Raw genomic sequence first — 15,637 nt, 5'->3', positions numbered from 1 at the left:
AACTGTCATCCCAAGATCAGACCCATTGACTTGTGTCCAGACCTCCTTGGCTCTTTTCCAAGCCAGCAACATCTAAGGGCTTGGTTTGTTCCTGCTTGTCTCCCTTCCCCAGCGATAAAGCTTCATCTGCCTCGTCAACTAGCACCCTTGCTCCTCTCTGCTCCATATGATGCAAACTCAGCTTCCATCCCCACTTTGTGAACTTGATCAGCAAAACCCCATTGAATCCATAGCTGCCATCGATTAGCTGATGAAGAGGAAGGCAGTGTGAGGGGCTGGGGACAGCAGTGGGGGCTTTCGGTCTGTCACCTGGCTCCGGCTGTATCTGTAGGTATCCAAGGTCGTGGAAGAACCCCGGATGCCGATCTGCACCACACGCTTGCAGTCCAGGAGTCCCTCATCCACGCACCGGCGGAAGGGGGTCCCGTGATAGAGCTTCTCCCCGAGGGCCTTGTCAGCCATGTCCATGTGAGCGTCCACGTGCACCAGCCCCACAGGACCATGCCTGTTGAAAAACAGGGCAGCTCAGAGGCCAGGCCTCCAGTGGGGCCTGAACACAGCAAGCCTCCAGGCTAGCAAAACCTAGTGACAACTCAGAGCCATAGAGGGAGGGCAGCCTGGCATCAATTACCAGCCTTGCAACTGGCTTCTGGCTTCAAATCCCTGAGCATCTCAGAAGAAAAATAAGCTCAGCGGAATCAGGCAGGAAATAGTCATGTGCTTTAGCTGACCCTCTCTACCTCTCACCCAGAATTTTCTTTATTTAAAGACAGAGAGTGCTGGTAGGATGAGAAGATAGGGTGGTGGTTCAGGTGAGCTTGTGTGAAGGCTCAGCAAATCAACGCCACCCTTTCTTCAACCACACTACCAAGAAGCAGCTCTCCCACTCCCAGCTCTCTATAATTTCCATCAACCCTTCCAGGCACCCAAAATAAACAGACAATCCAAATCCATGCCAGGCTAACATATCTTCAAGAAAAGACTTGGGCCTACCCACCCCCGGCCAGAAGGCTACCCACACATCTCTCCTCAATTCTGGAGCAGCATCACCTCCGCCCATCTGTCTCTTTCTCAAAGTAACCAAAATTAGTCAACGCCTGGTAGACTTTCACTACTGGAAAAATCCATCTCCTCAACTTCTGGGAAAGGGGGCCTTTCAGGAAAAAACAGGGCCTCCCCTCAGCAAGAAACACCACAGTGCTTGTCAGTATTTGTATTTGGCCTTTGAAGCAAAACAGAAACTAAAGTTAACTGGGGTTGTGTATTTCAGTAAAGGCTCATCTTCCAAAAACAGAGGCAAATGCTGAGCCTGCATAACAGAGCAGATCTAGGGCAAGCGAGGGTGGCCAAGGCGTTAATAATAAATTGTCTTGGCTCCCAGCTGGTGACTGACAGACACACCTGGAGCTCGACATTAATTTTGATCCATAGAAGCAACTCAGTGGGGAATTTCCTATCACTCCCAGTAACCTGAGCCAGCAGAAGTCACCTGACGCCCTCTAGCAGCAAACAACTCATTCTCCAGCTCCTGAATTTTGAAACCTCGCTTGGGCTCCGCCTTTTGGACTTACTTTTCTGCTATCGCTTGCAATATAGGATAGGTGATTGTATGATCTCCACCTTCAAAGAGAAAAAAAAAAAAGAAGAAAACTTGTAATATGGATTTGGAATAAGATTTGAGGACCATGTATCACCTAGAACCATCTTCAGTTTGTCCAATTCTGCCACCTGTTCGATTAGACTGGAAGAACTATAACCATAGCTAAAATAAGATCTTGGTGCTATTCAGTGATTAAAAAATGGCCACTAAATGTCTGACATTACATTGTCATTTAAAAGAGAAAATTAAGGGACTTCCCTGGGGTCCAGTGGTTAAGACTCCGTGCTTCCAATGCCAGGGGTCTTGGGTTCAATCCCTGGTTGGGTAACTAAGATCCCACATACTACATGGTGTGGACAAATAGTAAAAAAAATAAAATTTAAAAAATAAGAGAAAATTAAGGCTTATAAATTAAGCCTTAATATAGTCAAAGCTATGGTTTTTCCAGTAGTCATGTGTGGATATGAGAGTTGGACCATAAAGAAGCCTGAGTGCCAAAGAATATATGCTTTAAAACTATGGTGCTGGAGAAGACTCTTGAAAGTCCCTTGGACACCAAGGAGATCAAACCAGTCAATCCTAAAGGAAATCAACCCTGAATATTCGTTGGAAGGACTGATGCTGACGCTGAACCTCCAATCCTTTGGCCACCTGATGCAAAGAGCCAACTCATTGGAAAAGACCTTGATGCTGGGAAGATAGAAGGCAGGAGAAGGGGATGACAGAGGATGAGATGGTTGGATGGCATCGCTGACTCAATGGAGTGAATTTGAGCAAGCAGCAGTCCATGGGGTTGCAAGATTTGGACACAACTGAGCGACTGAACAACAAAATTAAGGCTTATGGGGAAAATGGTCAGAACCAGCTCTGCCCAGGTAAACTTTCATCAGTGACATACATGCTCTGTATCTGCATTGACCAACATGGTGGGCCCTAGCCATTGGCTATGGAAATGTGGCTCATGCAACTGAGGAACTGAATGATTATTTTATTGCAATTCAAACAGCCACCTATGGCTAGGGGCTACCACACTAGACAGCACAGGCCTAGAAAAGTATTACCATTGATAATTATTAATAACAACAAAAGCTTATAATTGAAGCTTAAAACATGCCAGTCACAAACCTGGGCACTTTATATGCACCTTAGTTATATGCCTCTGATACAATATAAGAAGGTAGGTGGTGGTGGTACTATTCCCATTTTACAGATAAGAGAATGAAGCATGAATAATTAGTGAAAGGTAGAGCTGAGACTTCAAACCATGACAGCCAGAAACTCCACTCCTTAGCACTGTGCTTTGCAGGCTAGGCCCTCTTATTTGACAAAAATAAATTTGGAGGGACTTCCCTGGTGGTCCAGTGGTTAAAACTCCAAGCTTCTACTGCAGGGGACACAGGTGGGGGAACTAAGGGGAACCACAGGACACTGGTTGGGGAACTAAGATCCACATGCCAAATGGTGCACCCAGTAAAATGAACAGGGCTTCCCTGTTGGCTCAGTAGTAAAGAATCTGCCTGCCGACGCAGGAGACACGGGTTCAATCCTTAGTCTGGGAAGATCCCATATGCCACGGAGCAACTAAGCCCTTGTGCCACAACTATTGAGTCTATGCTCCAGAGCCCAGGACTCACAACTACTGAGCCCACGTGCTGCACCTACTGAAGCCCATGCTCCCTAGAGCTCGTGCTCCGAAACGAGAGAAGCGACAAGAGAAGCCACCGCAGTGAGAAGCCTGTGTACCGCAACTAAGAGTAGCCCCTGCTCGCTGCTGTTACAGAAAAGCCCATACAGCAACGAAGACTCAGCACAGCCAATAAAGAAATAAAATTATTTTTTAATTCCAACTGGATGTTTAGAAAAAGGTACAATTTTGACTATTTGTGAACCGAAGGAGAAACTCTGTAGTTACAGTGGGGCAGGATGGAGGGGGAGGATCAGAGGAAAGTTGCCCTATAGATTAACAGAGACGCTGATGAGAGAAAAAAAGGCCCCCTTGCAGTTCTCGCAAATTAAGTCATTAAACAACATCCTTGAAATAGTTAAAAAGTCACAACTAAGCCCCTGCTAACAGCTTTTCTCAGGCATAAGATCAAGTGTTGGGACAAGATGAGGTGGGTAGAGGCACTTGCCAAAATTGAAGGAATAAATTGAAGGATGCAAAATTGAAGGAACACTGAAAAAAAAAACCCCAAGAAACAGTAATTGGGGAATTCCCTGGTGGTCCAGTGGTTAGGACTCCACACTTGCAGGGGACCAGATTCAATCCCAGGTTGAGGAACTAAGATCCTGCAAGCTGCAAGGCCATAAAAAGAGAGAGAGAGAGAGAACTACTCAGTCATCAAGATAAATACTATTTTAATGTAATATTTTTAAAAATCAAAATCAGTGCAAGAAAAAGAATCCATGATAAAATTTTTAAAAAGAGAGGATCAGTAATTTTGTTATTCTGAGCCATACTGGAGCATGGGGCAAAAAGGAAAAATCAGTTGTGCTTATTGTTGGCTTTTTAGGAACCCCTTAAATTTAAGGTAAATGCCTCACTTGCTTCCCCCGGCCTATCTCTGTCATCATACTAGTCCAAAAAAATGTAAATATCGTCTCCCCAGGGGCTAAAATAAATGAACTAAAAATGTTCCCTTTCCTTCTGTCCCCATATTCACAGTGGTTTGCCCTGGAGAAGTAACTGTACTCCAGCTCACGATAAATAAACCCTAAGCTCAGAGAACTACACTGGCCTTGCAGCTGCCATTACCCAAGGTCAGAGGAACACAGCCGGCTGCTACGATTTTCTGATAGTCCGCTCGAATCAGGCGGCAGCTGTCCTGAAGGTTGTAAAGATTGACATTCACGTCGCCTAGGTCTGCAACCCTAAGGAACTGGAAGGGAACAGCTCCTGTGCTAGGATTGGTGGTCCTAAGCAGCACCGATTCTTCTCGGATCCGTCGGGGTCCAAATCTGGAAGAGGAAGAATCACTCTATGAGCCATCCCTAAAGGTTTAGAGGCTCTCCCTGGGCCAGAGCTTCCCAGGCTCTGTGCTAGGGCTGAATGAATCTTTGTTGCAGGGTTGGGGTTCATCCTATACATTGCAGCAACCCTGGTCCTTGCCCGCTAGATACCAGTAGCACCTCTTCCCACATGTTGCCATAACCATAAATGCCTACAGACTCTGCCAAATGTGGCCGTTGTGCGGAGAGACACACCCCTATCCTCCCGCAGAGAACCACTCAAAAGTTCAAAGCTCAGTCATGTCTGACTCTTTGTGACCCCATGGACCGTAGCTCATCAGGCTCCTCTGTCCATGGGATTTTCCAGGCAAGAATACTGGAGTGGGTTGCCATTTCCTTCTCCAGGGCATCTTCCTGACCCAGGGATCGAACCAGGGTCTCCTGCACTGCAGGAAGACTCTTTACCATCTGAGCCACCAGGGAAGTCCCTGGGAACCACTGATCTGACCTATATAATGAAGAGATTAAAGGCACAGACTTAGAAGCCCACGAATCACCAATTTACTAAATGGCATTAGAATAAAGCCACTAATTTACTTTAATGGCATTAAATTTCTTAATCTCTCTGAGCTTCAGTTTCCTAATCTGTAAAGTAATAATGACATTTACCTTACTCTGCTGGTATAAGTAAATTGCACTCAGTAGGTATTTAATAAAAGGTGGCACTAATAGATCAGTAGTCAGCTGGAATATTGCTGAGCTGAGTCAGAAATGGCTCGTGTTCAACAATTGGGAAAATCGGTTTTACTGCCTCTAACTTAATCTTAGGGCTTTCGGTAAGATTGGCTTCAGATGGTAAAGAATCCACCTGCCAAAGCAGGAGACTCGGGTTGGATCGCTGGATTGGGAAGATCCCCTTGAGAAGGGAATGGCAATCCACGCCAGTATTCTTGCCTGGAGAATCCCACGGACAGCGGAGCCTGACGGGCTACAGTCCATGGGGTAGCAAAAGAGTCTGACAGGACTTCAGAACTTGATCTTTAAAAAACTGCCTTATTAGGCGGGCTTCACTGGCGGGCCAGTGGTTAAGACTCTGTGCTTTCACTGCAGGGGGCGCCCGTTCAATCCCTGGGCAGGGAAATAAGATCCGGCATGCCACCTTGGCGCGGCCAAAAAAACCTGCCTTATTTTGAGCAAATTTTGGAGTCAGGTGATATCTAGAGGTTTTGGGAAAGGGCAGCCAGCTTCTGTTCTCAATTTAATGTCCCCTGCTTTTGTAAACCGGAAGTACCCCTGCCACCATCCCAGCTAGGCCAGGGAATGGAGAAGGCTCGGTCCCTAAACTCCCTCTTCTTTAAATGGGGGACACACGTGCTGAGCCCTTGGGATTACTTGAGGCAACCCGACATGCTTCCCTGCTCCCAGAGGATACTTTGGGGCCAGACACTGACTTCCAACTCCACTCTGGGTGAGCGAAAGCGCCTCTCCATGAGTTTTGTATGCACGGTGGCCGCCAGGCTGCCCGACACGTGTCCCCGAATCCTGCTGGCCTTACCTCGCCCCAGGCCGGTTGGAGGTCCCAATGTCCAGCGGTACCCCGACGAAGGCGGCGTCCAGCCCCTCTGGAGTGGCCTGCACCGGCAGCCGCATCATGGAGCAGATGCCCACCGACCGGGCCACGAACTCGGGACTAGGGGGTTGGTTCCGGGGGGCGTCGGAAGCCTGGCGGCTCAAGCGGCGGCTGGGGTCGCAGAGTCCCGCGACTGGACGCGCTCGGCCCCGGGAAACCAGCCTCCGCGAGCCCCCGCGACCCCCCAGGCCCCTGGCGCAGGTGGACGCCAGCAGCCGCAGCATCTCGCCTGCCTGCCCGCCCCGCTGGTCCCCGCAGCAGCCAGAGCCCCAGCCGCCTTGGGCTCAAAGTGCAGGGGCGCCCGGGGGATCACAGGCAGGGGAGGGGCTCCAGGGACCGGCCGCTGGCTTCCCTTCACCCTTTTCTGAACTTTGGCCTCTAGCTCTTTCAGTAAATAGAACTAGTCCCGCGGTTCCCCGCTGACGTCCAGTGCATTGCCCCTAGTGGGTATGCGCCCCCCAGAATCCGGCCCTTGGCAGTTTCCTATCCTAGGGTAATACTTTTAAAACCTGAAAGACATGAAGGGGAAAGACCTTTCTCTAAACGAGAGAAATTGGAGCTTTTTTAAGTACCAAGAAATGTCTGGATGGGAGTCTCAGGAAGCAGAAAGTCTTTCTTAAATAACCTTTTCTAAAAAGGACTTAGAGGCCAGTGCGTGCCCAGTCGTGTCAGCCAGGCTCCTCTGTCCATGGAATTTTCCAGGCGAGAATACTGGAGTGGGTTGCCATTTCTTACTCCAGGGGATCTTCCCCACACAGGGATTGAACTTGAGTCTCTGTATTTTCTGCATTACCAAGCAGATTCTTTACCATTGCACCACTTGGGAAGCCCCTGAGAGGTGAGCCCACTGGTTAAAAAAAGAGTTAGATTTGTAATGAAGTTATGGAGCCATTGGATGGTATTATATATTTTTAATCTCTAGAAGTTGAGATTGAATGGGAAAGACTGGAATTTGCATTAAATTGGCCCCTTTAAATAAAATCACATATTAGGGAATTCCCTGGCAGTCCAGTGATTAAGACTCTGCAAAATCCATACTGAGGACCCAGCCATTTCCTTTTCCAGGGGATCTTCCTGATCCAGGGATCGAACCTATGTCTCCTGCATTGGCAGGTGGGTTCTTTACCACGGTGCCCTAAGGGAAGCCCCTACATATACATATACATATACATATACTCTTTTAGATTCTTTTCGCATATAGGTCATTCAGTTCAGTTCAGTTCAGTTCAGTCGCTCAGTCGTGTCCAACTCTGTGACCCCATGAATCGCAGCACGCTAGGCTTCCCTGTCCAACACCAACTCCCGGAGTTCACTCAAACTCATGTCCATCAAGTCGGTGATGCCATCCAGCCATCTCATCCTCTGTTATCCCCTTTTCCTCCTGCCCCCAATCCCTCCCAGCATCAGAGTCTTTTCCAATGAGTCAACTCTTTGCATGAGGTGGCCAAAGTACTGGAGTTTCAGGTTTAGCATCAGTCCTTCTAAAGAACACCCAGGACCGATCTCCTTTAGAATGGACTGGTTGGATCTCCTTGCAGTCCAAGGGACTCTCAAGAGTCTTCTCCAACACCACAGTTCAAAAGCATCAATTCTTCGGCACTCAGAGTATTAAATAGAGTTCCCTGTGCTATATAGTGTGTGTGTGCTCAGTTGCTTTAGTCGTGTCTAACTCTTTTCGACCTCATGGGATTCTCCAGGCAAGAATACTAGAATGGGTTGCCATTTCCTCCAGGGGATATTCCCAACCTAGGGATCAAATTCATATCTCCTGCGAACCTGCACCGCAGGCAGAGTCTTTACCACTAAGCCACTGGGGTAGCCTGTGCTACACAGTATAGGTTCTTCTTAGTTTAACACATTTTTGCCCAGATTCTACCACTATTTCTTTCACATGGCTTGTCCTGAACATATCATTTTACCTTTTTTTTTTCTTTCATTCTCCTCACAAATATTTGCGTGCCTATTATGTGCTGGATGCTGTGAAAGTGCTGCACTCAATATGCCAGCAAATTTGGAAAACTCAGCAGTGGCCACAGGACTGGAAAAGGTCAGTTTTCATTCCAATCCCAAAGAAAGGCAATGCCAAAGAATGCTCAAACTACCACACAATTGCACTCATCTCACACGCTAGTAAAGTAATGCTCAAAATTCTCCAAGCCAGGCTTCAGCGATATGTAAACGGTGAACTTCCTGATGTTCAAGCTGGTTTTAGAAAAGGCAGAGTAACCAGAGATCAAATTGCCAACATCCTCTGGATCATGGAAAAAGCAAGAGAGTTCCAGAAAAACATCTATTTCTGCTTTATTGACTATGCCAAAGCCTTTGACTGTGTGGATCACAATAAACTGTGGAAAATTCTGAAAGGGATGGGAATACCAGACCACCTGATCTGCCTCTTGAGAAATCTGTATGCAGGTCAGGAAGCAACAGTTAGAACTGGACATGGAACAACAGACTGGTTCCAAATAGGAAAAGGAGTACGTCAAGGCTGTATTTTGTCACCCTGTTTATTTAACTTATATGCGGAGTACATCATGAGAAACGCTGGACTGGAAGAACCACAAGCTGGAATCAAGATTGCCAGGAGAAATATCAATAACCTCAGATATGCAGATGACACCACCCTTATGGCAGAAAGTGAAGAGGAACTCAAAAGCCTCTTAATGAAAGTGAAAGTGGAGAGTGAAAAAGTTGGCTTTAAGCTCAACATTCAGAAAACGAAGATCATGGCATCCGGTCCCACCACTTCATGGGAAATAGATGGGGAAACAGTGGAAACAGTGTCAGACTTTATTTTTCTGGGCTCCAAAATCACTACAGATGGTGACTGCAGCCATGAAATTAAAAGACGCTTACTCCTTGGAAGGAAAGTATGACCAACCTAGATAGCATATTCAAAAGCAGAGACATTACTTTGCCAACAAAGGTCCGGCTAGTCAAGGCTATGGTTTTTCCTGTGGTCGTGTATGGTTGTGAGAGTTAGACTGTGAAGAAGGCTGAGCTCTGAAGAATTGATGCTTTTGAACTGTGGTGTTGGAAAAGACTCTTGAGAGTCCCTTGGACTGCAAGGAGATCTAACCAGTCCATTCTGAAGGAGATCAGCCCTGGGATTTCTTTGGAAGGAATGATGCTAAAGCTGAAACTCCAGTACTTTGGCCACCTGATGCGAAGAGCTGACTTATTGGAAAAGACTCTGACGCTGGGAGGGATTGGGGGCAGGAGGAGAAGGGGACAACAGAGGATGAGATGGCTAGATGGCATCACTGACTCGATGGACGTGAGTCTGAGTGAACTCTGGGAGTTGGTGATGGATAGGGAGGCCTGGCGTGCTGCGATTCATGGGGTCGCAAAGAGTGGGACATGACTGAGCGACTGATCTGATCTGATCTAATCTGATGCGACAACAACTCCAACCTCTCCATCATTCGCTACTGCTGAACACGCCTGTCCTTTAAACTTTCTGCAGGGGTCTCTCTGATAGGTGTGCCCCTGCTCGCTCACCTGCTCTCTGATGGCTCCTTCTCTGATGGCAATCTCTTCCAATATTAAGATAACCATTTTCACCTGGATTTCCCTGGCGGCTCAGACGGTAAAGCATCTGCCTACAATGCGGCAGTCCTGGGTTTGATCCCTGGGTCGGGAAGATCCCCCGGAGAAGGAAATGGCAACCCACTCCAGTACCCTTGCCTGAAGAATCTCATGGATGGAGGAGCCTGGTGGGCTACAGTCCATGGGGTTGCACAGAGTTGGACTAAGTGACTTCACTTTTACTTTTTTTTCACTTTCATCTAAGGCTTCCCACGTGGTGCAATGGTAAAGAATCTGCCTGCCATTTCAGAAGAGGCAAGAGACGTAGGTTTGATCCCTGGGTGGGGAAGATCCCCTGGAGGAAGAAATAGCAACCCACTCCAATATTGTTGCCTGGAAAATTCCATGGACAGAGGCCTGGAGGGCTACAGTCCTTGGGGTTACAAAGAGTCAGAACCTAGGGGAAGATAATTCACAACCCAGATCCTAGCCCTGGGCTCCAGGCACCCATTTGCTAACTCCCTTTGGGGATGGATTTTTTGTTGTTTGTTTTATTTGGCTGTACCTGGTCTTAGTGGTGGCATGCAGGAACTTTAGTTGCAGCATTCGAACTCCTGGTTAAAAAAATCTTGGGTGCAGTAGTAGTGTATCCTCAGTCATCGTTGAAGGTGAAAGTCTCTCAGTAGTCTCTGACTCTATGTGACTATGCAGTCCATGGAATTCTCTAGGCCAGAATACTGGAGTACTGGAGTAGGTAGCCTTTCCCTTCTGCAGGGGATCTTCCCAAACCAGGGATTGAACCCAGGTCTCCCCCATTGCAGGCAGATTCTTTACCAGTTGAGCCACAAGGGAAGCCCAACAATACTGAAGTGGGTAGCCTATCTCTTCTGCAGAGGATCTTCCCAACCCAGGAATCAAACCAGGGCCTCCTACATTGCAGGTAGATTCTTTACCAACATTGGCAGAAGACAAAACTCATCCCCATCCCCTGTAGGTCTGGGGGCCTTCCTCAAAGTAGCCTTCCGTGAAGCACAATATTTCTTTGGTGTTTCATGTTTGATCGTGCAGATTTGTGCAAGGTTTTCATTCCGTTTGATAACGCATCTTTATTTTAACATAAAAATATTTTATTTATTTTTCTTGGCCACAAAGCTTGTAGGATCTCAGTTCCCCAGCCAGGGATTGAACTCACACCCTCAGCAGTGAAAGCACGGAGTCCTAAACACTGGACCACCAGGGAATTCCCAAATACTTTATATTATTTACCAGTTAAATTTTCCCCAGGGAGTTCTCTGGTGGCCTCATGGTTAGGATTCTGGGCTTTCACCCCAGGGCTTGGGTTCAATCCCTGATTCAGGAATTGAGATCCTGCAAGTCTTGAGGGGCAGCCAAAAAACAAGAAAACAAAAAAATTTCCCCCAAAACTTTCAAGTAAAGCTGTCACTCCAGTAATTCATCACTTAACCCAGCCCACCAATGTGTACATCCTTGAGGCACCCCAGTCAGGGAAGGGTGGACTTAACATAAGTCAACCTGAGCAACTTACTCTTCTAAATCTATTTCCTACTCTGTAAAATGGGAAGATAATTTTTAGTGGATGTTCTTATGAGGGATAAATGAGGTCCACTGTGAAAGCACTGTAAACCATGCATTGATAAATAACAGGTAGTGTCATCATTGTCTGTTCTGTTTCCTCTGCTGCAGAGTTTCCCAACCATGGTCATCGCACACGGGTGTACTGCAATTAGGTTACAGGTGAAATACAACATAAAGATCCCATGGCTCTTGGGCCTGCCAGCTAGAATAGCCTCTTGGTACACGCAACCCATGGGGAGAGCTCCCCTTGGGATAATCCAAGCAAAGCAGAGTGTGACATCCTGCCTAGCAATCACCACAAGTAGGCAGAAGGTCAGCAGTATTTGCTGCTTGCCATGTGTTACCACTTGGACACCAACTTCAGAGGCCAGAGCAGCATAGTGCATTGCTGCACATTACAGAAAGGGTCCAGGGCCCTGCTAGAGGAAGTGAGTTCCAGGGGCCAAGTAGGAGGAGCTCCAACCCAAGGTGGTCAGGGATGGAGGGGCAAGGAGACTTGGAGGACTCCAGCCACAGCAGCTCGAGAGGGCTGACCCAAATCTGTCTTCACATGGTATCAGATATTTCTGTCCATTTTGGGCTGGTGTCCAAGCAGTGTCCAAGCTAACGTCAGGATGGCTGCTTTAACAGTGCTTATAGGCAAAGGCTGGTGGCTCAGACAGTAAAGAATCTGCCTGCAATGCAGGAGACCTGAGTTCAATCCATGGGTTAGGAAGATCCCCTGGAGAAGGGAATGGCAACCCACTTCAGTATTCTTGGCTGGAAAATCCCATGGACAGAGGAGCCTGGTGGGCTACAGTCCATGGGGTCGGAAAGAGTTGAACACAACTGAGTGACTAAGCACACATAGGCAAGGTTAATGTGAAAAATACTTAACATCTGAGATGGCACAGACATTACCAATCAGAACAGATGCCAGCTAACCATTAACAGTGAATACTAGTACATACTAGGTGGGTATCAACCCTGAAGGAATGTGCTTTAAAACAGAGCTGTGCCATTATTTTTAATATTTATTTATTTGGCTGAGCCAGGCTGTAGATGCGGCAGGCTGGATCTTTAGTTCCTGTACATGGGATCTAATTCTCTGACCAAGGATCAAACCAGGCCCCCTGTAACCAGCCCCCACTGAACCACCAGGCAAATACCAGGTGTCATTATTTATAAATGTTTGACATGAAACAGTTTGATTGGATTCAAGATACACTTAATGGAATCACAAGAAATTTCAATTGACAATTTTAACGAAAGAAAATAAGACATTTCTTTAACTATTTTAACTTTTATACATTTTTTAATGTTGAAATTTCATTTTAAATTTTATTATCTATTTGAGTAATTATTCATGGCTATCAAGAACTTAAAGACATCCTTCTGGAAAAGTTCTGGTCATTATTGCAAGTAGCTATTTTAAGCTTAAAACCTGATACTGAAAAGTTACATTCATGGGTGGGGGGTGGGAAGGAGGCTCAAGAGAGAGGGGATATATATATACATATAAAAAGCCTCTTGATGAAAGTGAAAGAGGAGAGTGAAAAAGTTGGCTTTAAGCTCAACATTCAGAAAACTAAGATCATGGCATCTGGTCCCATCACTTCATGGGAAATAGATGGGGAAACAGTGGAAACAGTGTCAGACTTTATTTTTTGGGGGCTCCAAAATCACTGCAGATAGTGATTGCAGCCATGAAATTAAAAGATGCTTACTCCTTGGAAGGAAAGTCATGACCAACCTAAATAGCATATTAAAAAGCAGAGACTTTACTTTGCCAACAAAGGTCCATCTAGTCAAGGCTATGATTTTTCCAGTCAGGTATGGATGTGAGAGTTGGACTGTGAAAAAAGCTGAGCACCAAAGAATTGATGCTTTTGAACTGTGGTGTTGGAGAAGACTCTTGAGAGTCCCTTGGACTGCAAGGAGATCCAACCAGTCCATTCTAAAGGAGATCGGTCCTGGGTGTTCATTGGAAGAACTGATGCTAAAGCTGAAACTCCAATACTTTGGCCACCTCATGCGAAGAGCTGACTCATTGGAAAAGACCCTGATGCTGGGAGGGATTGGGGGCAGGAGGAGAAGGGGACAACAGAAGATGAGATGGCTGGATGGCATCACCGACTCAATGGACATGAGTTTGAATGAACTCTGGGAGTTGGTGATGGACAGGGAGGCCTGGCGTGCTGCGATTCATGGGGTCTCAAAGAGTCAGACACAACTGAGCAAGTGAACTGAACTGAACTGAACTGAACTGATAGCTGACTCACATTGCTGTACAGCAGAAACCAACACAATATTGTAAAGCAGTTATCTTCGAATTAAAAATAAATTTTAAAAATAATAAAAATAGTTACATCCAAAAGAAAATTTTTAAATAAAATAAGAGAAAAAATAGTTACATTCACAGAAGAAAGTGAAAATTTGGAATGTATTTTATTTGGAAACTTTATATCAGCTCAACATTTAATGCTGTCCTTAATAATTTTATTTTTCAAATCATCATTATACAGTATGTGTTGTTGTTGTTGTTCAGTCTGTAAGTGATGTCTGGCTCTTTGCAACCCCATGAACTGCACCACACTAGGCTTCCCTGTCCTTCACTGCCTCCTGGAGCTTGCTCAAACTCATGTCCATCGAATCGCTGATGCCATCCAACCATGTCATCCTCTGTCACCCCCTTCTCCTCCTGCCCTCAATCCTTCCCAGCATCAGGGTCTTTTCCAATGAGTTGGCTCTTCACAGCAGGTGGCCAAAGTATTGGAGCTTCAGCTTCAGTCCTTCCAATGAATATTCAGAATTGTTTTCTTCTAGGAATGACTGGTTTGATCTCCAAAAAATATAATTTTTTTTAACCAAATCCCATATAGATACCCCTGAATCCCTCCTCCACTTACCTCCCCTTTACCTCAGTGGAACACACAAATTGTATAATTTTCTTTTTTTTTAATTTTTGTTTTGGAGTATATTTGATGAACAATGTTGTATTAGTTTCAAGTGTACAGCAAAGTGATACAGTTATACATATACATGTATCCTTTTTCAAATGCTTTTCCCATTTTGGTTGTTAAAATTGTATAATTTTCTATGTATGCCATGACAGGAAAAAGATTCCAAAGCACTGTTCTAGTAAATTATAAGTTCTGATGTCTCCTTCTTCCTTTTGGCTGGCCTCCAAGGGCAGTGCTTTGTAAAAACCCAGTAATATAATGTATGTTTGGTTTGCTGAGTGACTGACTGAATGACTGAACAGATCTTCTGGAAGCCATAGAAAGCAGCTCTGGGGTGATTAATATTTCAGTCAAAAAACAAGCATGGCAGCCAAAGCGTGTAAGAAAAACACCATGTACGTTTGAGCTGCCTGTGTGGATTTCCTTTGGCCTAGCAGATGATGCAAGGGTTACACAGAAGTCCACACTGAACTTGTCTGTGCTTGTGGAGGCTCAGCAATGACCCTGCAGCAACTCCAGCTTCCCGGAGACACCTGGCTGGAGCTTTCTGGGACACGCCACTCACCTTGTTACGTCATCAGCGTTCATCTTGACCTTCCTTGTCCTCTGCCTCTAAAGAAAAACACAGATAATTTTGAAAATGTTCAGAATGCTTTTAATAAAATTTGTCCAAATCTCCACTCTTCCCTTTATTTTACCTATATTGTTACACACAACAATGCTTCATGGAATACTTTACAAATTCACAATGGAGTTACCTCCATTGTTGGAATACAGAAAAGAGTATCTACTATTTGAACACGAGATTGGTTGTTCTATCTCTCTATTCAGCTTCTTTAATGGAAGCTTGATTAATCTGACCACTTTTATCCAGATGTCAAGTAAAGTGGCCCCTCTCTGTCTTTCTAGTCCAAAATGAGGCTCCTAAGGCAAGAGAAGGGGAAACAAAGCAATATATATCTGTTGTGCAGTTTCAAAGTCAAGCCAGGAGAGGGCACAGAAAACTTCCGCTTAATCATTTGACAGGAGAATTCAGGAAATGGACAGAGCTCTCATTCAATCACTCAATCAGGTAACACATGGCTTGAGTCATTTAGTCAAGCAGGTTTCCTCCGGACACCTCAACAATTTGATAATACAACAGGCTATCTTAATATACTCTTCAGACCGTTTGATTTACTGTTGGAGGATAACTGTTTTACAATATTCTGTTACTTTCTGCTGTACAACAAAATGAATCACATAATATGGCCCTCTCCCTCTTGAGCTTCCCTTCCACCCCCAGCCCCCATCCCACCCTTCTAGGTCATCAGAGATCACTGAGCTGAGCTCCCTGTGCTGTAGAGTCAGCTTGCTGTGCTTGCATGCTCAGCTGTTCAGTCATGTCTGACT

The 15,637-nt window shown here is 45.8% G+C and overlaps 1 protein-coding gene across 4 annotated transcripts in view; it reads right to left on the bottom strand.

Moving 5' to 3' along the window:
- The window catches only part of AGMAT (agmatinase), a 41,692-nt gene that overhangs the window by 4,489 nt on the left and 21,566 nt on the right, over positions 1 to 15,637 (bottom strand). For 2 of the 4 annotated variants that reach the window (XM_010813452.4, XM_059875598.1), the window contains exons 2-5: positions 14,811 to 14,857; positions 4,356 to 4,558; positions 1,572 to 1,620; positions 310 to 505 (exon numbers count right to left, since the gene is read on the bottom strand). In XM_010813452.4, the coding sequence (XP_010811754.1) occupies positions 310 to 505; positions 1,572 to 1,620; positions 4,356 to 4,558; positions 14,811 to 14,857 (495 nt within the window). Of the gene's footprint in view, positions 1 to 309; positions 506 to 1,571; positions 1,621 to 4,355; positions 4,559 to 6,104; positions 6,471 to 14,810; positions 14,858 to 15,637 lie in introns of those variants that run through there. The other 2 variants (XM_059875597.1, XM_002694143.7) reach the window with 1 other exon arrangement.

The sequence above is a fragment of the Bos taurus genome, chromosome 16, assembly GCF_002263795.3.
Source record: "Bos taurus isolate L1 Dominette 01449 registration number 42190680 breed Hereford chromosome 16, ARS-UCD2.0, whole genome shotgun sequence".
Lineage (NCBI taxonomy): Eukaryota > Metazoa > Chordata > Mammalia > Artiodactyla > Bovidae > Bos > Bos taurus.
The sequence above is the reverse complement of the archived record's forward strand: the minus strand, read 5'-3'. Positions and strand labels throughout refer to the sequence as shown.